Source organism: Rhinolophus sinicus, chromosome 15 (genome assembly GCF_057876585.1).
Source record: "Rhinolophus sinicus isolate RSI-liver-muscle chromosome 15, RSI-T2T, whole genome shotgun sequence".
Classification (NCBI taxonomy): Eukaryota; Metazoa; Chordata; class Mammalia; order Chiroptera; family Rhinolophidae; genus Rhinolophus; species Rhinolophus sinicus.
Genome location: NC_142515.1, coordinates 78,415,824 through 78,441,012, shown reverse-complemented (window position 1 = coordinate 78,441,012; position 25,189 = coordinate 78,415,824). Strand labels below are relative to the sequence as shown.

Sequence of the window (25,189 nt, the reverse complement as noted above, 5' to 3'; positions counted from 1 at the left end):
ATGGAATATTATTCAGCCCTAAAAAGGAAGAAAATTCTGACACATTACGGATAAAACTTGAAGATCTATGTTCAGTGAAATAAGAGTCAGAAAAAATAAAATACTGCATGATTCTACCCCTACAAGATGCCCAGAGTACCCAAATTCATAGAGATAGAAAATATTAGGCTGGTGCAAAAGTAATTGCTGTTTTTGCAATTATTAAACTTTGAAACCACAATTACTTTTGCACCAACCTATAGCATGGTGGGTGCCCAGATTGGGGGTGGGTAGAGAGAATGGGGAGTTGTTGTTTAGTGGATACAGAATTTCAGTTTTGCAATTTCTAGAGACTGGTTGCACAGCAAAGTGAATATACTTATTATTGCCAAAATGTATACTTAAAAATGGTTCAGATGGTGAGTTTACGTTATATGTATTTTAGCACAATTTAAAAATCCACTTCCTTCAAGACTCGACATGGTGTAGACCCCGTTGATATCTCACATTGCATTTCCTCCCTCTCTCTCCCTCGTTCTCTCTGCTCCAGCCACACTGGCCTCCCTGCTGTGCACTGAACGTGCCAAGCTCATTCCTACTGCAGGACCTATGCACATGCTGTCCCTTCTGCTTGGGACAGATTTCATGGCCATACAGCTCAGAAGTCACCTCCACGGGGAGGCTACCCCGTCCCGTTGGGTAAAGCTCCTGTCCCATCATTCCCTACTTATTTATGCTTCCCATCACCTAATCACATTTGAAAGCACTTACTTCAATGTTTATTCTCCTCCTTATTGTCTGTTTTCTCCGCTAGATGGGGGCAGGGCAGTGCTTATCTCGTCACTGTGGTCCCTACCACCTGCCTGCAAGGGCCTGCACCATCAGTGTCAGTTGAATGAAAATCCGAATTGAGAAGCGCTTTGTAAGTACCAACAGAATGCAAACTGACCCAGACGCAGGAGAACAATTGCCCCGTGGGTACAGAGCTTCTGCTCGGGGTGACGAACAGTGTTGGAACCAGATCGTGGTGATGGGCGCACAACATTATGCATGCAATTGATGCCACTGAATTGTATACTTAAAATGGCTTAAATGGGGAAGCTCGTGTGTTTATATGTATTTTATCACAATTTTAAAAAATTAAAAATGGAATATTTTTTAAAACAGATGCAGAAAAAAACCCTCCAAGAATAGCCTGCCCAGACCAGGGGCAGCCCCCACAGTCAGAAGTCCACGTCGTTTGGTGGCGGGGTTGCTCTCACCTGAGCGACATGACCTTGCACCCTGCATACTGGGGACCAAGGCTGCTCTTCCGGAACAAGAGGCTGAGCTGGAGAGGAAGGAGAGAGCCAGTGGGGGTCAGAGACAGGCAACAGTCCCGAGGATGGGTAATAGAGGGGTGGGAAAGGTAAACAGGCCTCTCACCAGATGCTGCATGAGGGTGTCTGTGATGTTGAACTTGAGGGAGCCCGGATGGCCCATGTCCGCTGAGTAGTGCAGGTTGTTAAGCGTGAAATTCAGCGTGAATGACTCCTCATTGACCTGCGCAGCTATGGTAGGTGCAGAGAGAGCCAAGGCTCGCAGGGAGATCAGGGGCCCAATGTCTACCTGCGTGGGGCTTCAGAGGGCCCATGTCTTCCTCCTGATAAGCCTGAGGATTGCTTGTTAATGGAGAGAACTCCAGCAGCGAAGAAGGACAAGCTTAATAATTTGAGAGCATTGAGATGGACCATTTCTACCCAGATGCAGGACTCAGGGCTCTGCAAACACTGGTGGATTTGTACTTTCCCAGGAGAAAAGGCTCCAACCTGCCACACTGATGGGGAACTAATGAGCTCTGGTATTTTTATCCACATTCTCTCTCTCTAATCTCTATCTTTGTCTCTCTGTGCCTTAGTCTCTCTCTCTCTCTTCCTTTCAAGAGATAGATGATGACAGATAGATGATAGATAGATAGATAGATAGATAGATAGATAGATAGATAGATAGATAGATAGATAGATAGATAGACAGATTGATAGACAGATTGATTGATTGATAGATGGCTCTATATCCAAATCTGCTAGGACTGTTGGCTTTTTAAACCACTGCATAGAAAACTGGAAGACCTGGTTGTCAGGGCAGGAGAGTCATCTATCATCTCAGAATATGGTGGGAAAACATATGTGTATCTAAGATTTCCTCACCCTGGGCTGGATTCTCCACCAAAACCCCAGGACAAAGAGAAGAGATGAGTTAGGGGCACTTCCAAGTGTTTCCCTCATCAAGGAAAGGTGAAGGAGAACAATGGCTCCCCCAGAAAATCAGGGCCATGAATACTCACTGGTGGTAGTCAAGACCGTGGCTCCATAGGTATAACCTGCAGAGAAGAGAGGCGCTGAGCGAGAGTTGAGGTGAACGTAAAGGATTCAGGGCTTTATGTGAGAAAAGCAGAGGGAAGAGGCAGTGGAGAAATATTTAAGGAGGAGGCAACTAGGCAATGAGACTGAGGCAGCTGGACCCAGTGATTACTTCGTCATAAGGAAGACAGAAGACAGACCAGAAGGAGAAAAAGGAGGCTCAAAGCTCACTGCAAAATAAAGCCCCAGTTGGGAGAGAGGTCATGGCCATAGCCAAGCCCCTCACCATTGACGTAAAGGCTGTCACTGTCCAGGGTGAAGGAGCCCAGCCGGGTGACACCGTGGGTCTCGTGGCTCAGCTGCCAGAACAGCCGCTCTCTGTCCAGCCCGGGGCCCACGAGGTCAGAGTGGAAGGTGCAGACAACGTCCACTCCAGTGGCTGCTCCATGATTCTCAAGCCTGGGGAAGGAAGGACATAGGGGTGTGGAACACCACAGGGGTCTTTCTGGGTGTGGGAAGCAAGAAAGTGGAAGTGAGAAAGCTAAGATAATGCTGAAAGGGTAGCTCTGAAGCCTTGGGGTCGGGGGTGGGGAAACCTAAATGTCTGTCATCTGAGACAACCCGGTCACAATTAGGGACAGAAAACATTTCAATTAGAATTTGGAGACAGGATACAGTATGTCTTCTAATAGGAGAAGCTTCATTTAAAACAAAACATTGGCTGAATTACGTAAACAAAACATTGTCTGAATTACGTAAACTTTAAACATGATGCATCATTTCCGACCTGGAACATTCTCACCACCTCCGGGCATGAAGAAGGCACGAAGGTGCCCTGGTGGGTGCTGGAGGTCAGCGGTGCCAGGGACATGCCCAAGAACGGAGCCCTGCAGGCTGGTGCATGAGGGTCCCCTGACCTGAGGAATCACTCCATTTGGGGTCTCACCTGAGCGAGGCCAGTCTGCAGCCAGAGTAGAGGAGGCTGACACGGGTCTTATTGAACAAGAGCTGGAGCTGGAGGGGAAAAGGGGATGTGAGCGGAAGGGCTGAGGGGCTATGTGGGCAGGCAGGAAAGGGGGCTGACAGTGGTCATCGAAGGGCTTTCACCTGGTGCTGTAGGATCCTCTCGGTGGAGTTGAACTTCAAGGAAGCTGGGTGCCCCATGTCCTCTGTGTAGCGCATGTTGGTGATGGTGAAATTCAGGGTGAAAGACACCACAGTGAGGCCAGTGACTGCAGTGGTGGGGAAAGAAATATGTCTCATTAGGGCCACAGTAATGACCAAGGGTGTCTGGGGCTCTAACCATGGGGCACTGGCAGGGGACAAAGGAGAGCCATGGGCTGCAGGAGCTGAAAGGGAGAGCATTACGGAATTCCTAAGATACCAAGAACCTTCGTTCATTCATTCAGTGAGCACTTATTGAGCACCTAATGTGTGAGAGGCTGTGCTGGGCCCTGCAGGTCCAAAGATGAATAGGGCACAGTCTCCTAACGTTGTGGCCAGGAGAGTAACCAGAGCATGACACTGCAGGGAAGCTGGGGGCATGAGCCATCCCAGGAGGGGCACCCAACAAGTGACTGGGGAAAGCTTCTCAGAGGAAGCATCATTTCAGATGTGACCAAAAGTATGAGAGAGAGTTCGGTGGGAAGAGCGCTCACGCAGAAGGAACAGCCTGGGTGAAGACCCGGCAGGAGAACAGAGCAGTCGTCCTCAGGGACCTTGAAGCCCTTCATTCCGCCATGGGGCAGAGTAGATGTGAGCCTGGAGGGGGCCCCGAGCTCAGAAAGGGGAGGCAGTCACTATGCAGTACAGGGGTTTGGATGTGATTTGTAGAGCAGGGGGTCATCCAAAGGTTGTCAATGAGGAATTATGTGGACAGAGGTACATTGGGAGGGAAGCTGCAGCTTCTGTGCGAAAGGCTACAGGAGGCGAGGGGAGGCTACTGCACTTGTCCTAGCAAAAAAAAAAAAAAAAAAATGCCAGTAGCCTGAATAAAGGCCGAGTGACACAAATGCAGACAAAAGAAGGACTCATGAGATATTCTGTAGGGAGAGGAGATGATTTGGAGATGGATGGAGGCGGCAGGTGAGCCATAGGGTGGGTCAAGGTTGGCGCTTGTGTCTCTGCCTTTGGTGATGAGGAGAAAGAGTAAGTTTTGGAAAAGAGGATGACTTCAGGGTCAGAGAACAAGGAGTTGGGTGGTGCCCAGGAGGTGGGTGGGCCAAGGCTCAGGAGCTGCTATACAGCGTGGGCTGGCCTCAGGACTTGGATTCTCAGCAGCTGGACCCTGAGTACTTAGATGGTCCCTGAAATCCACAGCAATGGACGAGTTCCCTCAGGGAAGGTGAGCGAACAATGAGAGAAGCGACCTGTTATGAGTGATTTTGTATAAATGATTTGGTGCCCTTCGGAGCCCTCCTACCAGTGGGCCTGATGGAGGGGGATGGAGCCAGAGAAGGAAAGTAGGTGGAAGTCACAGAAACTGAGGGAAAAACCAGGAATGAAATCCCAAGTGTACTGTGCCCTTAAGGGAATGGGGCCAGGAGTAGTGGTTCTAGTTATAACACATGCGTGCCTCATTCGATGCCCACTTATCCTGGAGTCAGGGCATCATCATCAGTTATGCGGGGAGTGGAGAGGAGGGGAGACTCCTCTCACCTCCAGTTTAGCCCACATTTTTGTGCCTGTTTTCTGGACTCCGCCCCACTCAGATGGGGGGGACAGGAGGGAGGATTGGCAGGTTGAACAGTTCCTATGTTTAGGGCTGTAGTCACAGGTACACAACAGTCTGAAATACTCACTGTTTGGGGTGGTGACTGAGGTGGGATGGGTGTAACCTGTAAAGAGAGGGAGAGACATGAGGAAAGGGGGAGGGAGAGCTCTTCAAGGAAGCGGCAACTCCGCCATTGCAGAGATGGCGGCTGGACTGTCACAGCTGGGATTCTGAAGAGGAGACCGAGTGCTCATGTGGAAAACACAAAATCCACTCTCTCATCCCCAGAGGCCAAAGCTTTGCTCAAAGCACTCCAACCCGGGAGGCCCCAGGAGAGTTTGAACTTGGGCCAGGAACCTGCTGCAGCAAAGCCCACTCAGTGGGGAGGAGGGGACTCACACCCCAACACAGCCCCTCACCATCCATACGGACACCGTCGTCACAGAAGCTGGGACAACACATCCCATGTGCTTGGGTTGGGGACCTCGTCATCACGAAGATGCCAGAGAGGAGGTGCCTACGTCTAGGGTTTTAGGGGTACTGGTCCCCATTCTCCAAGGCTGGAGGTGGCGTGGGGGTGGGGAGGGGAGGCAGTGAACTCCTGGCCTTTTCTATTCCTAAGGGCTGGGACTTACACGATTGTGGAGGTTTCTGAAGCCTCAGAATACTCACTGCTGGGGGTGGTGGCCAGTGTCTGGTGGGTGTAACCTGCACAGGGAGAGAAAGATAAGGTGAGGAGGGAGAGGGATGAGGAAAAGGGAGGAATCGAGAGGAAGAATGTGGGACCTGATAAGATGCACACAAAAAAGGCAACTTCTTACCACTGACGTAGAGACTGTCATGGTCCAGGGTGTAGGGGCCCAGCTGGGTGATGCCTTGGGTCAGCTGGCTCAGCTCCCAGTACAGCCTCTCCCTGTCCAGCCCTGGGCCCAGAGGGTCAGGGTGGTAGGTGCAGACGACATCCACTCCAGTGGCTGTCCCATCCTTCTCGGGCCTGGGGAGCGTGGGTGAGGGGATGACAATAAACGAAGTGAGTTTCTAGGGAGGGGTCATGAGATCCCTGTGGGGCAGGAAAGGAAGCGGCCAGAGGAAATGGGGAGGCTGGTGACTTGTGAGAAGTCAGACTTAGAGCCTCTGAGACCTCCAACTTCTCACCAGCCTGGGACTATGAGCAGAGTCAGTGGATGAGAGACCTACTATTAAATTGCCCGACAGAAGCCTGCATCCTCAAGGCATGGGGACAGGAGAGCTCATATTTGAGACATGTGTAGAGCTGGGATTTGGAATTAAAGCAAGTGGGAAAGATACATTTGTCTTGAGAGAAACCCTGGGGACAGAATTGGAAACCTAAAGGAAATGCCTTCATTGGTCAAAGGGAGTGAGGAGGGAATTCAGAAGAATGACCAGGCTAGGGGCCCAAACTGCCGATGGGCTCTGCAGAATCTGGGGATACTTGGGGGGCTTACAATCAGAAGAGGCATTGACCCTGGAGCCAGCGCCTCCTGAATTCCACCTCTGCTGGGGACTTGGACAGGGAGGGCAGGAAGGAATCATACCAAACTCCTCAGGTCTGGGTGCACCTGAGGCAGCCCTGGCCGGCTAGTCCAAGGTCTCACCTGAGGAGGGTCAGTCTGCAGCCCGAGTAGAGGGGGCCCACACTGCTGTTCTTGAACAAGGGCCTGAGCTGTGGGTGAGGACAAGGAAATCAGTGAGAGGTTGAGAGGCAGCAGCCGGCCGGTCATCAATGGGTGAGACACAAGTGAGGTGAGTGGGGCTCGCACTGGTGGGCTGGGCAGGAGTGGGAAGAAGGGTCATCAGTGGGCAGGAGGAAGACTAAGTAGGTGGCTGTGGCTCCAGTGAGCAGGACAGGGTGAAGTGGGTGGGACTGGCACCAGCAGGTGGGGCAGAGGTTCGGTGGGCAGGTCAGCATTGTGGGCAGGGCTCTCACCAGGTGCTGCAGGAACTTCTCGGTGGTGTTGAATTTCAAGGAGCCCGGAGGCCACATGTCCTCTGTGTAGTACAGATTAGTGATGGTAAAGTTGAGGGTGAAAGGCAACAGGGGTGGTCCTGTGGCTGCAGCAGGAGAGGGAGAGAAAAGGTCACACTGAGTGAGGCCTGAGACGGATACAGGCCTGGGGCCACAGTCCTGAGACCAGGGGCCATCTCACAACGACGGCTAATGGTCCTTGTGGTCGAATTCCAGAATCATCACTGTAGATGTTAAACCATCATATGCAGCGGGTGAAACAGGGAACAATTTGGAGTCTGTGAAGCTTTGAAGGAGACAGTTTGCAACCTAATCTTGTTATTTATTTCAACTCAATTGTTAACTGACTTTCCTCCATCCATCCACCCAACCAACATTTAGTAGCCACTTCTCTGTGTCCAGCTGACAACACTGAGGAGACTCCCAGCTTAGTCTTATTGCAGTGACTCCCCAGCCTGTATCCCCGACCCCTTCCCTCCCTGAAAGCTGGAGATGTGTCAGAGGCCTGCTGCGTGCATCCCTGGTGACGTAGCGGCTTCTGAAGACCACTCGGTACTCACCACTGGGGGTTGTTTCTGAAGTATGATAGGTGTAACCTGCAGAGGGTGAGGGAAGAGAGGCGGAAGGTGCTGGGTGTGGAGAAGGAATAAACAAAGGAATAAAACAATTGTAGGGGAAGAACAAGGGCTTGGCAATACAGCAAAACAAACATGGCTGCTGCTCACCATTGATATAAAGACTGTCCTGGTCCAGGGTGTAGGGACCCAATTTGGTGATGCCTTGGGTCAGCTGGCTCAGCTCCCAGTACAGCTGCTCTCTGTCCACTCCACGGCCTGTAGGGTCAGGCCGGTGGGTACAAACTGTGTTCACACTGGTGGCTGCTCCATCTTTCTCAGGCCTTGGAGGAAGAGACACAGAAGCAGAGCCAGTGAGGATCCATGTGCAGAAGGTCCTTGAGAACGTGGTGGGGGCACCACAGGGAAAGTTAGAAGTGGTAGGTCTCTTGTCAACAGGATCTGGAACGCTGTGTCATTTGCCATTGAGGGAATTTGCTCCAAACTGTACAAATAGTTCCATAAAAGGCCACCTTGTGAGTCCAGGTCTCCCCTCACTGGCCTCCAGTCTCTGCACAGCAGCCAATTGTCACTCTAAGTGGAAATCTTTCCTTAGCTGACATTTGCTGAAATACGTTCCGTCCCCACTGCCTGTGCATGAAGCCCAGTGTCCCAACATGCACGTAGGGCATCCAAGGCCTGCCTTGCTCGCCTCTCTGCTTTCCCCCTTCCGGGTGAGTATGTCTGCTCTGCATGCCCTCTCTACCTTGGACTCTGCTTTCTCCACATGTCGTTTCCTCTCCCTGCAACACTCCTCCTGGCCCACAGCTGTGTTTCCTGACCATCACTTGCTCCTTTCCAAGTATGAGGCTCCATCTCAGTTCCTCCTAGATCCACTACACTTCTCTCATCTTTCAGCATTTCAACGGTGTCACTGGGCCTCTGTTTCTTATCTATAAAAATGGGTGTAACCATAGTATTCAGGTATACCTTGTGAGGATTAAATATGTTGATATTAATAATATGCTTAGAAATAGTGTAATTAATATGTATACATGTTTGCATATAATTGTATATAATTAATGTAATGCACTATTCTTGATGGCACAATCTAGGCTTTGGCCCCCACCAAGTTTTTGGAGTGGAGCACTGAGCTTGGTGCACAATAGGAGATCAAGCAATGTTTGGGGATGGAAAAACAATGTGTGGCACTCCAGGCCAGCGGAGTGAGGGGCTACTTTCTCTGTGGGTGCATCAGCCAGACTCTAAGAAAGATGATTTCATTCCATCCCTCTCTATCCTGGCGTCGCAGGGGGAAAATTCTTTCTCAAATTCTACTTTTGGAGGGCTATAGATTTTTCCAGGGAGATGGCCACTGAGGCTAAACCCTCAAAAAATGTCAGGATGGAGCAGGTGACTCATGCTCAAAACCCCAGTCATCAGCTGACCTAGGGTCAAGTTCCATACCTCTGCACTGGAAGAGAGCAGAGAATCAAAGTCAGGGCTCATCCGGAAAGATGAGCTCATTGTTCTTCACAAAGAGGCAAAGCAGGCCTCGCAAGAAAAAGCCTGGGCTCTGAGGAGACTAGGTTAGAATCCTGGTTCCACCATTTGGCAGCTACTGGCTCTGGGAAAGTTCTTTAAATTGTCTGTGCCTTTATGTTTCATCTGTAAAATGGGGATATTAATAATGATGTTCAAAGAATTTTGGGAATATGGGAATCATTTCACTGTCTCCCTGGATTTTCACTCCCAGAGGACATCTGGCAATGTCTGGAAACATTTTTGGTTATCAAAACTTTGGGGGTTTGGGGTACTACAGGCATCTGGAAGATAGAGGCCAAGATGCTGCTAAACACCAAACAATGCAGAGGACAGTCACCCACAGCAAGCATTATCTGGCCCAGAATGTCAATATTGGCCATACCTCAAGAACCCAATATCTGAAGCATACCAAGTGCTCGCTGTGTGTTAGCCTGCAGAAATATTTACATGTAGGAGTGACGTCAGCAGTATGGTAGCGTGAGTGGACCTCCAGGTCTTTTGCCTTGAAGTTACAACAAGTTGGACAGCTCGAATTCAACAAAGGCATCTCTGCTCAGCACACAAACACATCTGAGAGGTTCTCACATTGAGACATCAGAAGGTGAGCATACAGCAGAGATAGGACGGAGAGGGGGAGGGACAGAGATGGAAGTTGCACCCATCCCCGTACGCCCCAAGACTCCAGCAGATGAGATAGCAGTTAATGGTTGTGGTACAACCATTCCTGGGCAAATTGAAAGGGCAGTGACAGCAACTGGGTCTGGGTGGCTGGCACACACGGAGGCTGGGCCCAGGGTCAGGGGCAAAGAGGCAGTGCAAAAAGTCACAGTACTCCACAGCCCAACAGCACAAGACAAATGATGTGGGAACTGCCCACCCTGTGGCCCACACAGCAGTAAAATCCTCACTTGGCAGACCTTAAAAAGGCTGAAAAAAACTTTCCAACATAAGTGGTCTGTACTTATTGTGGCTGAAACCATGAGGAAGAGCAGAATCTCAGACGCATAAAACCACTTCCTCCCCCCACCACGTCCAACCCTCCACCACCCACTGGGGCGTAGCCTGGAGTAGGCAGCTGGGCCAACTCAGACAGAGCAGCTCTGATGGTGGCTTCTAGCTAAAGAAAGACAGACAGCGCCAAGAACATACAGCCAGGAAACCCATAGCCCACCCCTTCTAGTCCATAGGAGTGGTGTCTCGTGACCAAGGCAACTGGTTTGTAAACAGATGCCCACCTCCTCAGGGAGTATGGGGCATTCCACTGCTGAGGCAACAGCACCCCACAGAAATTCCAGAAGCCCAGTAGTGCAGGTAAGATAAAATAAAAACTTGCATTTATTTTGGTGCCACCTACTAGAAAACAGAAGAAAAACACTCTACTTAGCAACCTGCTAAATGGTGAGGTGTCAAATACTCTTTAAAAAACAGAATTTCATTTCCACAAATGCCCAGACAGAAGAATAACCCACCAAGAATAATGACTAACCAAGGTAACAAGGAAATTCAGAAAGAAAATGAAAAATCTCCAGAAAGTAAACTTAAAGACATGGGAAACTGTGATTTAAATCATAGAGAATTCAAGATTGCAGCTCTGAAAAAAATCGATGAGATACAAGAAAACTCAGAAAAACAATTCAACAAACAGAAATAAAATCAATGAACAAGAATTAACCTATGAGAATGAAACTATAAAAAAAGAACCAAACAGAAACTCTGGAGCTGAAGAACTCAATATGAGATAAAGAATAAACTTGTGAATTTAAGAAATACAGCAGAACAGATGGAGGAAAAAATGAGTGACACAGAAGATAGAAATCTAGAAATGACTGAAGTAAAAGACAGATATTTGAGAGAGGAAAAATGAAAGAACTCCATGAGAACTATCTGACTCCATTAGAAAAAGCAACATAAGAATAATGGGTATACCAGAAGGAGAAGAGAGGAAAAAGCGAGCCTATTCAAACAAATAAGCAATGAGAACATCCCAAACTGGATGAAAAAACTAGATCCTCAATCCAAGACCCTAAAATAACACCTAATTATCTCAATCCCAAAATGCCTTCTGCAAGGCACATTATATTGAAACTACCAAAAATTAATGACACACAAAAAAAGAATTCTCAAGGCAGCCAGGAAAAAGAAGATGGTAATCTATAAAGGAAACCATTAGACTATCATCGGATTTTCTAGCAGAAACCTTACAAGCTAGAAGAGAGTGGAATCAAATATTCACATTATTGAAAGAGAGAAATTATCAGCCAAGAAAAATATATCCACCAAAATTATCCTTTCAATATGAAGGAGAAATAAAGACCTTTTCAGACATACAGAGCTGGGAGAATTTACCGCCACATGACCTGCATTACAAGAAATACTGAAAGGGTGCCCTTCTACCTGAAACAAAGAGACAAAAGAATACAAAATTATGAGTAAGATGACTACTAGACAAACAGAAATAGAAAATTGCAACCTCTATCAGACTAGTGTATTATACACTTAAATAAAACATTACAGGTTAAAAGAGGTAAAACATTTTTTAAAAGGAAGACAATAGCTACTACAATTTGGAAATGAACTCACAGCATAAAAAAGGATAATTTGTGACCACAACAACAAAAAAGGGACAGGGAAAAAGAAGTTAACTTGCAAAGAAGACTGGAGATAATGTGCAATTTAAAGAAAAAGGACTATTGTATATATGAAACTTTGTTTTCCATAAACCTAATGGTAACAAGAACAACAAAAAACTAGAACTGAGACACATAACATAAAAAAAGAGGAAACAAAGGGGGAAAAATCACAGAATACCATCAAACTAAAATAACAGAAACACAAGAGAAAAGAAACAATGGAGACACCAAGATACCAGAAACAAAAGTTACAATGGGTATATTAATCCTCAAGTATCAATAATCACCCTAAATGTAAATATACCGAACTCACCAATAAAAAGGTACAGAGTAGCCGGATGGATCAAAAAACTAAACCCAGCTATATGCTGCCTTCAGGAGACACATCTCAGCTGCAGGGACAAATAGAGACTCAAAGTGAAAGGGTGGAAAATGTTACTCCAAGCAAATGGCATCCAGAGAAAAGCAGGTGCAGCTCTACTTATATCAGACAAGAGAGATTTCAAAATAAAAAAAAAGTAACAAAAGACAAAGATGGACATTTTATAATAATAAAGGGCACAATACGTCGAGAAGACATAACACTTATCAATATTATGCAACCAAACTGGGAGCACCAAAATAAATAAAGCAACTACTAACAGAAATAAAGGGAGAAACTGACAAAAACACAATTATAGCTGGGGACCTAAATACCCCATTGACAGCAATGGATAGATCATCCAAACAGAAAATCAATAAGGAAATATCAGCCTTAAATGACACATTAGACTTCATGGACATAATTGACATTTGCAAAGCTTTTCATTACAGAAAACCACCTTATACATTCTTTTACAGTGCACGTGGAACATTCTCAAGGATATACCATATGTTGGGACACAAAACTAGCCTCCACAAATGTAAGAAGAATGAAATTATATCAAGCATATTCTCTGACCACAATGCTATGAAATTGGAAATCAAACGCACAAGAGAAGCAGGGACAACCACAAATATGTGGAGATTAAACAACATGGTACTAAATAACAACAACAAAAGCTAGTTTTAGGGACCTTTGGGACAACATCAAGCATAACATTTGCATCATAGGGTTACCAGAAGGAGAAGAGAATAAGCAAGGGCTTGAGAACCTATTTGTAGAAAATGAGAAATTCCTGTGGAACTGAAGAAAGAAAGGCCTCTTTATACAGAACGTTCGGAATTCCTAAAGGATGTTAGGGGGAAATGCTCTAACAAATCAGTATCTTGCTGGCACCAAGGAGGGATTTTAGAGATGATTAAAGAGAAGTGTGGAAAATGCAATCTTTCTTAAATTTTGTGTTAATTTATAAAACCTTTGATGTCATAGATTTGCTCCAAATTATAATCTAATACTGAATAAAGAGAATATTAAATTTAAAAAAATACATAGTACTAAACAATGACTTGATCAAAGAAGAAATAAAAGAAGAAATGAAAAGATACATAGAGACAAGTGAGAATGTCAACACAACATATGAAAATTGTTCGGTTACAGCAAAAGCAGTAATAAGAGGAAAGTATATCAGTAAAGGCCCAACTCAAGAAACAAACAAACAAAAAGCTCAAATAAACAGCATAATCTCCCACCTTAAAGAACTAAAAAAGGAAGAAGAAATGAAGCCCAAAGTCAGTAGTAGAAAGGAAATAATAAAAATTAGAGCAAAATTAAACGACATAGAGAATAAACAGACAACAGAAAAAATTAATGCAACAAAGAACTAATTCTTTGAAAAGATTAATAACATGGACAAGCCTCTGGATAGACTAAGTAAAGAAAAAACAGAAAAGACTCAAATAAACAAAATCAGAAATGAAAGAGAAGTTGCGACAGAACCACAGAGATACAAAGTCCTATACAAGAATGTTATCAAAGATTATATGCCACCAAATTCAATAACCTAGAAAAAAATGGACAAGTTCTTAGTAATCTATAATCTTCCTAGACTGAATCACAAAAACAAAAACAAAACAAAACAATAACAACAACAACAAAAAAAACTGGACAATCTAAATAGGCTAATCAACAGTAAGGAAATTGAAACAAGCATCAAAAACTTTCCAAAAAGTAAAAGTCCAGGACTAGGTGGCTTCACTAGTGAATTCTACCAAAAATTAAAACATGATTTAATACCTATCCTTCTCAAAATCTTTCAACAATTACTTTAAGTGTAAATAGATCAAATGCTCCAATCATAAGACACAGGAAGACTGAATGGATAAGGAAACAAGACCCTTACATATGCTGCCTACAAGAGACTCACTTCAGATTGAAAGACACACACAGACTCAAAGTAAAGGGATGGAAAAAGATATTTCATGAAAATGGAAATGTAGAAAAAAATTGGGGGTAGCAATACTTATACCAGACAATACAGACTTTAAAACAAAGGCTATAACAAGAGACAAAGAAGGACCCAGTAATCCCACTTCTGGGTATATATCTGAAGAAACCCAAAATGCTACTTCGAGGGGATGTGTGCATCCATATGTTCACTACAGCATTGTTTACAATGGCCAAGATGTGGAAGCAGCCTGGGTGTCTGTCAATGGATGAATGGATAAAAAAGAGGTGGTACATGTATATAGATACAATGGAATATTACTCAATCATAAAAAAGAATGAAATCTTGCCTTCTGCAACAACATGGATGGACCTGGAAGGTACTGTGTTGAATGGAGTAAGTCATATAAAGGAAAGACAAATGCCACATGATATCAATTATAAGTGGAATCCAAAGAACAAATAAATGAACAAATAAAACAGAAACAAACTCAGATACAGAGAACAAGCTGGGATGAGAACAGATGGGAGGGAGTTGGGGATTGGGTGCAAAAGGGAAGGGATTAAGAAGCACAAATTGGTTGTTACACAACAGTTATGGGGGTGTAGGGTACAGCATAAGGACTATAGTCAATAATATTGTAATAACTATGTATAGTGTCAAACGGGTGCTAAATTTATTGGAGTGATCACTTTGTAAGTATAGAAATGTCTAATCACTGTGTTGTACACCAGAAACTAATATAACATTGTAAGTCAATTGTAACTGAAAAAGAGATAAATTGTTTAAAAAATAAATGAATGAAACTATATGAAACTAAAAAGCTTCTGCACAGCAAAAGAAACCAAAACAAAAGAGCAACCAACCAAATGGGAGAAGATATTTGCAAACAACCCCTCTGACAAGGGTAAGTATCTAATATGTACATAGAATTCATAGAACTCAACAACAAAAAACAAACAATGTAGGGCCGCGCGGGGCCTGAGCCAGCCTTCCCTATCAGGTGGCATTGGTGGGGGCCCAGGGGAAAGAGCTGACACTGCTTGGACACAGTCAGAAAAGTGGAGGAGAAGCCCACTGAATTCCCGCAGCAGAAGTGGGTTTGGGGACAAGGGAGAGCCCCCATGCAAACGTCCTACGAAAGACACAGGAAGCTCAAGAGGAGCTGTCCGTGATTCTTGAGAAGGGACGTTCTGGGCAGGAGAACAGACAAGGCCAGATTGTCAGGACCAGAAGAAGTCCAGAGGGAATGAGACGGGCGCTGGAGGGAGCCTGGGTTCTAATCCCACCCCTCACAAAACTGGTAAGTACAATATGCTGGGCATCATGGCTAAGGGCACTGCCATTAAACACCAGCATGAACATGAGGCATTTATTCAATGTGTTCTCTGAACTCCACCCCTTGCAGACCTAGTAGTTCATTTAGCTCTCATGGTATCTCCAGATGGTGCATTCATCAACCCATTTCAGAAAGACATAAACTGAGGCACAAAGAAATTACATAACTCACACAGCACCCTGCAGGGAAGGGCCATATGTTTCCATCTGTAAAATGTTCAAGAACAGGCAAGACTAACCGATGGGGATGGAAATCAGAATAATGGAACATTGTTTGAAAGAGAATAAGGGAAACTGCTACAGCAGCAGTTTTCAATGGGGGTGTGGGGCAATTCTGCCCCCCCAGGAAACATCTGGCAATGCCTGGAGACATTTTTGGCTGTCAGAACTGACAAGTGCTCCCAAAGACATACAAATGGCAAACAAGCATAAGAAAAAGTACTCAGCATCACTAGTTGTCAGGGAAATGCAAATCAAAACCACAATGAGGGGCAGCAGGATGGCTCAGTTGGTTAGAGCGTGAGCTCTTAACAACAGGGTTGCCGGTTCAATTCCTACATGGGATGGTGGGCTGCGCCCCCTACAACTAAGATTGAAAACGGAGACTGGACTTGAAGATGAGCTGCGCCCTCCACAACTAGATTGGAGGACAATGATTGATGGGTCCTGGAAAAACACTGTCCCCCAATATTTCCCAATAAAATAATAAAAATATAAAAACCAATGTAATGAAAAATGTGAGCAGAAGACCTAAACAGGCACTTCTCCCAAGAAGACATACAAATAGCCAACAGATATATGAAAAGATGCTCAACTTCACTCGCTATTAGGGAAATGCAAACCAGAACCACAATGAGATACAACCTCACACCAGTTAGAATGGCTGTCGTCATCAAGACAAATAATGACAAGTGTTGGAGAGGTTGTGGAGAAAAAGGAACCCTCATGCACTGTTGGTAGGAATATAAACTGGTACAGCCCAATGGAAAACAATATGGAGGCTCCTCAAAAAATTAATAGAATTACCATACAACCCAGCAGTCTCTCTTCTGGGTATCTACACCCAATATTTGAAAGCATTTATCCATAAAGATATATGTAGCCCTATGTCTATTGCAGTATTATTCATGGTGACCAAGACACGTAAACAACCAAAGTGTTAGATGTGTGGTTGAATAAAGAAGATCTGGTACATATATACAATGGAATACTACTCAGCCATAAAACAGATGAAATACTGCCCTTTGTGACAACATGGATGGATCTTGAGAATGTCACGCTAAGAAAAATAATTCAGATGGAAAAGAACAAGAATCATATTATTTCACTCATATGTGGGATATAAAACAGAATGCAACAAAAACTCCTAGACACAGACAACGGTATGATGTTTACCAGAGGGTTTGGGGTGGGGGGAGGTAGACGAGGGCAAAGGGGGTCAAATATATGGTGACAGAAGGAGATCAGACTCTGGGTGGTGAGCACACAGTGCAATGTACAGATGATGTATTATAGAATCGTATACTGGAAACTTAGGTTATTAACCAATGTCACCACAATAAATTTAGTTATAAAAAGAAATATATGTAGCATGGGTTGGGGTCAAAGTAGGCTGTGGGTGTGTTCCTGGTGAAGGATCAGGGATGCATCCTGTATGAAGGAATTTGGGGCATATTTCCTGGTTGTCATGTTGTACCATTTTGTTCCTATTAAATATTGCATGTGAGATTGGAGGCTCAGGAGGATGGGAAGGTCCAGAACAGGAACGAGGGACCAGAAACCTCTGGGATAGTTAATGGCTGTTTCAGGTGGGGAGCTGGAAAGTGCTGGAAAGGCCAAAGGGAGGACCAAGCCTAGGGGACTGTGGATACAAAACCTCCACTGCTGGTCTTACCTGAGCGAAGTCAGTCTGCAGCCGGAGTAGAGGGGGCTCACACTGGTGTTCTTGAACAAGGGTCCCAGCTATTGAAGAAGCAGAGGGAGACGAGGAGAGGGACTGAGAGGGAAGGACGGGGGCATGGCTGGGGTTGGCTGGGCGGGGCTGGCCTCAGCTGGGACGCTGGGAGAGAAGGGGCCAGGAGAGGTCGCAGCAGGGGGCAGGGCAGGAATTCGGGGGGCGGGACGCTCACCAGGTGCTGAAGGATCTTCTCTATTTTGTTGAACTTCCCGGAGCCCAGAGGCTGCATGTCATTAACGTAGTGCAGGTTGGTGACGGTGAAATTCAGGGTGAATGGTACCAGGACAGGGCTGGCAACTGCAGCGAGGATGAGAGAGGAGACAGTCAAGATTTGGTAGGGGGTCAGATGGACACTTGTCTTATCACGGAGACCACTTCATGGATGGTGTAGAGGTCTGACCGCTGCGCTGTCCACCGGAAGCTGAAGCTGAATAATACTGAACGTCAACTATAATGATATATATATATATATATATATATATATATATATATATATATATATATATATATATATATATATATACACATACATACATACATAGTCACGGGATGCGGAGTGCAGCATAGGGAATAGAGTCAATGGAATTGTAACAGCTAGATACAGTGTCAGAGGGGTAGTACTTTGGGGGCATTATCACTTTATGAGGGGTGTAAATGTCTATTACATTGTTTTGCACACTTGAAACTAATTAAAAAAACTAATCAAAAATAAAAAGGAAGTCATGTCCCAAGTTACTTTCCAAGCTAGATTTAGGGGTGAAGGGTGGGGGTGGGGGGAGGGTCTGGTATTCACATCTGGTGCAAGAGCTCGGAATGTCTCATCCCAGAACGGGAAACTTTATTTTGAAAGACACTAACAAATGTTAGTGATAATAACAATGACAATAAACACACGAGCAATAGCAACAGCTGATGTTTGGTAAGAGCTTACTCTGTGCTACACTCTGTGCTAAGCACTTTCCATCCAGTATCTCGTGTAATCCTCACACAACCCTTGGAGGTGTGTCCAACTGACAGAGAATAAATGCAAGTTTCAGAGAGGTTCAGTCACTTCTCCAAGGCCACACAGCTATTTTCGTGCAGAAGCTCAGGCTCTAGAGTATGAATGACTTATGGTTGAGTCCTGCCCATCTGCAGGCCGTGTGACCTCAGAAAAACACTGAGCCCCTAAGAACCAGTGTAAGACTCTCTTAAATGGAGAAATTGCAGTGCCTACCCACAGAAGTTGAAGATCATGTATGTAAAGCAAGGTCCCCATCAAGTGACAATCAGTGAATGCTGCTGTCATGACAGCAGTGAATTGCCACTGTTGTTATTACTCATGTCTGCTCTCTCTGTTGAGCCATTTAGTCTCTGCCCTGTAGGAATTAATCCTGGATGTGCCCTTGACTATTTTCATTCCATTCTAGCAGAAGGTGAAACTCTGTGAATTGTTCCAGAATGTATCACTGGATGTGATCTCACTAACGGATCCCCACACTTCAGGTCCTGTAGGGCCAACATGGTGAAAAGTTGGTCCCTGGCAGGTCACCAATGGGGAAGGTTATAAAAGTGGCCAGCAGTTCTCCACCTCCCTGCATCTACACCCTTGCAATGTGGTGTTGCAGCCCTTCCACCAATAGATGGGAGGCTCTTTCTCTAGCTCTCAACTCTGGCTTGGCCATGACTTGCTTTGGCCAATGGGACAAGGGAGGCGTGAAGCCAGCAGCCTTGAAAGGCACTTGAGCACTGAGGCTCACCCTCTCTTGCTGCCAGGAACTCTAGGGCCACTGTATGAATGAGCCGGAGCTAGCCTGTTGGGTGATGAGAGGCCACATGAAGGAGAAGTGGGTCACCCCAGCCATCCGTCAGGCATGTCCCAGAAGCAGTCACCTCACTAACCTGCAGGCGGCTGCAGACACACCAGAAACCCTGCAGTGTTCACTTCTAGCCTCATGAGAAGTAAGAACTGATTGTTTCAACTCAGTAAATTTGGGGTAGTTTGTTATACAAAGTTAACTGATACAAAACTTTAACCGAAAGTAAAGGATGGATTTAAAGGAGCCACTGCTGCAGTCTGGGATTGAAAACCTGGAGTCACAGAGCTCTCTGAATACAGGAATGGAGTTGGACTGGTATGTGATGAGGGTGTGACCCCTCCCCCAATTTATCCTCTGCACACTGTCCCCTTGCTGTGACCCTCCTGTGCATTCTCTCGTGTCTTCTCATTACAAAGCACAGAGGCATGTAGGTGGGAAGGAAGTGCTCATGGAGAGAAGACTCTTACCTGTAGAGCTGGAGAAGGAGACTGAAGCTGCTGAGGTTCCCAGGGAGGGGGTGGAAGTCACAGAAACTGAGGAGGAAGCATCAGAAATGAGAATGATGCAGACTCCCCTCGGAGATGCCAGAGACAGGGGGCCTTGATGCCTCATCTGAGTCACAGAAGATGAGGGGGGCACAACCAGGGCCCTACGGCTTCCTTCCCACCAGGGAGGAGGGACCAGCTGCCCCCAGAAAACACTGTAAGGCCAGGGGCTGCGTCGGGTTTGAACTCTTACCACTGGGGATGGCAGTCAAGGTTGGTCTGGTGTAACCTGCAAAGAGTAAGAGTCAGGTGGGATATTTGAGAGGGTCAAGGAAGGGGTGCCAGGGTCGGAACATTGGTGGCAGAGTAGAAGCCATCGAGAAGTTGCATCCCTTCCAGATAGAGGGTTGTGCCTCCTATAAGCTTTCTCTGACTCGCTGCCTCTGTGTGTGTGATGGATACACACGTGGTGAGGGAGGGGGACCTCACAAAGAAAGGAAAAGTGAGGACAGAGCACACATGGTTGCATCCTCTGGACAGAGCTCAGAGCACCAACAGACGCATCCACCTGGGGTGCAGGAGGAGACCACTGTCACCGCCAGATGCTCACCATTGACATAGAGACGATCCCTGTCCAGGAGGTAGGGACTGAGCCAGGTCACACTGTGTGTCTGTTGGCTCAGCTCCCAGTAGAGCCGCTCCCTGTCCAGCGCGCGGCCTGCAGGGTCAGGACGGTGGGTACAGATGGCGTCAACTCTAGTGGCTGCTCCGTCCTTTTCAGGCCTGGGGAAAGAAGGACATGGATCTGGGGACAGGACAGAGACATCCTGATAGGACATCCTCTCTCAGCCCACTTGTATGTTGGTGCTCACTGATCTGCTCTCCTGATCTAGGCACGAGCTGCTCACAAGAGGAGGGGCACCGATGAGCCACAAATGACCAGAGTGGATTTTTTAGAGTCAGACGACTATCAGTCCAACCTTAGTTCTGTCACGTGTTAAATAATCCACAGAAGTTTCTCTGACTCAGGTCTCCCATCTTCACAGTGCTATAACCACCTTGCTAGAATGTGGTAGGATTCAGACATTACTGATATAAAATAACTAGCCCTCCTGACAGGTACATTATTAAGTGTTCATTAATTAATTCATTGTAAAATTACATGTTTACAGAGCACACACGCATTCCCTAGTGACACCAGACAGCAGCTCTAAACAGAGACTTATCAGCTCTCAGAAAGCTAACCCAACCCAATCTTTAGACCTGAGCATCTGAGCACGAGACACTGCATAGCAGAGACCCCACCCACTGCCCACCTGCCTCCTTCATCACCACCTCTCTAGAGCAGGAAAAATGAGTCCTGGAGGGATAACCTGAGAGATCCAGCAGGTTGCACTGCCAGAGAGCATGACTGGGGAGAAACATGCCTGCACCTCAGCAGGACGGAAGTGACCTAGAGCTAAGCTGCTTCTAGCTCAGGTCCCCTAGAAATGATCAAGGTGTGCTGTCTGTTGCATTGCCCGGCGATGCTGCCTGTGATGAAAATGACCTGCATCTTTTCTGGAAGGACCTTAAATGGACATCGATACCCAGTAGGGAGCTATAACTTTGGACTTCCTGGGGTGTGGGCTGACCCTGTTAAGTGGGCAGGACTGTTGCAAAGATATTGGTTCCTCTTTGGGACACGGTATATCTAAGCCAATGTGGCTCCAGCACCTATCCATTGAAATTTCATTTATTTGCACATGGACGGTCACTTGGAATGTCGAAATAGCCTTGGGAATATCAAGTGTGTCCTTGCAAATACTAAATGGCCAGCACTGCCCTGCTGGCACACTGTTTCCTGTCCACATCCTTCTAAGTACAACTATTGTCATGTATGGCCCATTCAGACCTTGCAAGTCTGAGTGTCTGTTGGATGTAGGATGATTCAATCAGAGAGGGCCGTGCACAGCACCATCCCAGGTCTGGGAATAGGATGAAATAAGCAAGGTGTCAAGATGTAATTAATATTTAAGGACGTGAACCCTCTCAGGGTTGTTCAAGCACACTGTTAGCACCTAAGGATTGATGTCTCCTTAAATGCTGTGTCCTAGGCACCTCACTTCCTTGACCCTAGTTGAGGCCCCGGCCGGCCCAACCAGCCCACACCTTACGACACTTTCTTACGGGAAGACAAAGCAGAGTCTCACCTTAGTGTGGTCAGTCTGCAGCCAGAGTACAGCGAACCAATGCTGCTGTTGGTGAACAGGGGCTTGAGCTGAAGAGGAAAGAGTGATGGATAAAAAAGTAAATATAGAACTAATCATCATAGTTAGGTGGATCCCTTCATAAATTATAGAAATGTTAACCACTATGTTGTACACCTCAAATTAATATAAAATAATATCGAATGTCAACTGTAATTTAAAAATTAGAAAAGGAAGGACAGGTGAAGAGGAATAAGAGGTCCAAATCTCCAGGTATAAAACAAGTAAGTCATGGGGATATAATGTACAGCATGTGGAATATAGTCAATAATATTGGGATAGCATGGGACAGTGTCAGATGGACTTATGGTGATCACTTCTTTAGGGGTACAAATGTTGAGTAACTGTGGTGTACCCCTGAAACTAATATAATATTTTATGTTGGCTATATTTTAATAACAATCTTAAAAAATAGATTAAAAAACACACCATATTTTAAAATAAAACAGCAGTTCCCTAACATTTAATCTCACACCACATTTAATTCTCAAAAGGACCGTTTGGGGTAAGTGCTCTTATTGCCTCAGTTTTACAGATGAGTAAATGATATCAAAAGGCAAATCAGCAAATGGAATAGAATCAGTGGAATTGTAACAGCTATATATGATGTTGGAGGGGTAGTAGATTGGGGGAGAGGGGTTATCACTTTGTGAGAGGTGTAAATGTACTATGACATTGTTTTGTACACCTGAAACTAAAAAAAAAGAAAAACACACAGAAACAGGCAAATCACTACTCCTAAGTCACATCTCCTGTCTGTCGCAGTTCCAAGTTTTGAACCTGCAACTGCCTGCCTGCCCAACCTCCCATATCCTCCGAAAGTGTAGCGAGAGACTGAGAGAGGGTGGGGAGGAGTGGGTAGAGAAGTGGGCAGCAAGGGGTGCTCACCAGGTGTTGTATAACTGACTCTGTGGCATTGAACTTCGCAGAGCCAGGCCACATGTCGTCCGTGTGATGCAGGTTGGTGATGGTGAAGTTGAGGGTGAAGGGCACCAGGGCGGGGCCAGCAGCTGCGTAGGGAGGGGAAGGAGAGGCCATGCTGAGCTAGGCCAGATGTGGGGCAAAGGGTGAGTGGGCCACAACCCCTGCCTGCTTGGGGGATCCCATCATCTTGGACGTAAAGGAGAGGGGCACCCATGCCTGGGGCTTTTTGTGGGCATCATTTCCTGTTCATCAGAGGCTGGAGATGGATTAGGAGTGGGGAGTGGAGGCAGTGGTATGTTCTATTTCACGTGGTTCCCAACTTGGGCCACATACAGAAACTAAAGATGGTGGGATCGGGGTGTTACATTCACGGTGCAAAGACGGTGCCTGTATATTAGCCCCTAGGTTATTTATTTCTTCACAGCAAGCAGGGATCCATAGCTCAAAAGCTTACAAGGACTAAACTCAATTTTTTACACATCCAATTGTTTTAGGATAGCCCAAACAAGCATATATATTTTTTGCCATTTTGAGCCTGCCTGCTTTGCATACCCTGTGAAACTGCACCCAACATCTGATAGCAATAAAAAGGATAAGCTTTGTGGCTATAAACATCCTAAGCCATGACTTCCTTTCAGAGGTGTCTAACCCAGATACACATCAATGGGCCGCTGAGTGGCATCACCTAAATACATAAACCTCTTCTCTAATCCCCTCCTTTCTCTCCTGAGTTGAGTAATGGTCCCCATGCCATTACTTCTTGGAGGTGTCTGCTCTGAGGGACAGCCCCTGCAGGCAAATCAAAGTGTTGCCCAATGGTAAGATTTCATTCTTCTTTACCGCCCAGTAAAAAAAAAAAAAAAAAGTGTTGCCCAATAAACCTTGTGTGTGCTACTGCCATCTAGTGGTTATATCCTTTTCCTTGCTCAACCCTGAAGTCTCAAAACCCCTATGCCTGGTTAGATTGGCTTGAGAATAAGTGAGAAATGGGTAGTTGAGGAGCACAGGCTCATCTTGGCTTGAGCCAGTTTCTTCCTCCTAGCAGGGCACCTTTGAGGACCCTCCCAGACAGGGTCAACCTTCAGTGCCTCATCTGAGAATTTGCCTGAGGGACAATTTGCCAAATAACATTTTTTCCCAATTTACCCAATTTACTGATTTATTATAATAAGACTTACTTTATGAATAATTCTTCTCAAGTCTGTTTTTATAAAAGAGTATATTTAAAGCCGCTTTCCAGTCAAAATGGCAGAGTAGGTAAGTGCTGTGCTCACATCCTCCCAGGACTACATCACAATTACAACTGAACTACAGAAAGACCATCTTGAGAATTGCCTGAACTGTAGCTGAAGAGAAGTCCTATAACTGAGGACATACAGAAAAATCCACCTCAAGACTACTAGGACAGGTGGAGATGCAGAATATGCTGGTCCCACATCCACATGTGGTGCTTGAAAACTGGGACCTCTCAGCTGTGGAGGTCCTCCCTGAAGAGCGAGGGGTTTCAGGCTCACACCAGATTCCCCACCCCAGGGTTCCAGTACTGGGGAGAGAAATCCCTGTAACTTCTGGCTGTGAAAACCAGCAGAGATTGTGACTGAGTGAGATGGAATCAAGGCTGGATCCCAGGCCCTCCTCTTAAAGGGCCTGCACATGGACTTACTCACTGACAGACTCATTCGCTCTGAGCAGCAGCTCAAAAGGCTCCAGGGACATATGGGGAGGAACTAAATTGTCTGGCTTCGGGATGAGGGCTGGAGGGGCAGCTTCGATTCCTCAAAGGTTTGTGGGGTGATTTAGAAGTCAAGGGCTACCAATAGGTTTCATAAACAGGTTACAGAGAGTGGCTTAGGATTCTGGGGGGCGGGAGGGGACTGGTATTCAAAAAACTGGCCGGGACCTGGGTAGGCCCTGTCATATACGCAGAAGTCAGCCTTGGTCTCCTCTGAATGATGCCACCTACGCTACCCCTCCTCTACATCCTGTGATTAGAATCCAACAAGTCACTAGGAGCGTCTTCAGAGACAAGAATGCCTACCTGTGGGGCTGGAGAGAGGAGTCAGAACCACTGCAGAAACGGTGACCACCATAGACTCTGGAGGAAAAAGACCCACGAGCTTAGTGTAGGGAATCATCACATCACCTTGGAGATACCAGGGAGGGAGTGGCCATGCCTTGGGATTTCTTGGGTACTGGTCCCTGTTCATCAGAGGCTGGAGATAGAGTAGGGTTGGAGAGTGAAGGAAGTGGGCGCCTGGCCTCTTCCATTCCTAAGGACTGGGACTTACAGGGTTGTAGAGAATTCTAAGCCTCAGAATACTCACTGCTGGGGGTGGTGGCCAGTGTCTGGTGGGTGTAACCTGCACAGGGAGAGAAAGATAAGG

The 25,189-nt window shown here is 46.1% G+C and overlaps 1 protein-coding gene across 2 annotated transcripts in view; it reads right to left on the bottom strand.

Annotated features, from left to right (window-relative positions):
• Positions 1-25,189, bottom strand: part of LOC109461385 (mucin-16) — a 73,457-nt gene that overhangs the window by 24,872 nt on the left and 23,396 nt on the right. For both annotated transcript variants that reach the window (XM_088792343.1, XM_088792342.1), the window contains exons 17-38: positions 25,130-25,165; positions 24,844-24,900; positions 22,770-22,891; positions 21,825-21,892; positions 20,243-20,415; positions 19,886-19,921; positions 19,615-19,680; positions 17,521-17,645; positions 17,286-17,353; positions 7,744-7,916; positions 7,579-7,614; positions 6,980-7,104; positions 6,648-6,715; positions 5,853-6,025; positions 5,704-5,739; positions 5,120-5,155; positions 3,426-3,550; positions 3,265-3,332; positions 2,605-2,777; positions 2,303-2,338; positions 1,405-1,529; positions 1,242-1,309 (exon numbers count right to left, since the gene is read on the bottom strand). In XM_088792343.1, the coding sequence (XP_088648469.1) occupies positions 1,242-1,309; positions 1,405-1,529; positions 2,303-2,338; positions 2,605-2,777; positions 3,265-3,332; positions 3,426-3,550; positions 5,120-5,155; positions 5,704-5,739; positions 5,853-6,025; positions 6,648-6,715; positions 6,980-7,104; positions 7,579-7,614; positions 7,744-7,916; positions 17,286-17,353; positions 17,521-17,645; positions 19,615-19,680; positions 19,886-19,921; positions 20,243-20,415; positions 21,825-21,892; positions 22,770-22,891; positions 24,844-24,900; positions 25,130-25,165 (1,993 nt within the window). The remainder of the gene's footprint in view (positions 1-1,241; positions 1,310-1,404; positions 1,530-2,302; positions 2,339-2,604; positions 2,778-3,264; positions 3,333-3,425; positions 3,551-5,119; positions 5,156-5,703; positions 5,740-5,852; positions 6,026-6,647; positions 6,716-6,979; positions 7,105-7,578; positions 7,615-7,743; positions 7,917-17,285; positions 17,354-17,520; positions 17,646-19,614; positions 19,681-19,885; positions 19,922-20,242; positions 20,416-21,824; positions 21,893-22,769; positions 22,892-24,843; positions 24,901-25,129; positions 25,166-25,189) is intronic.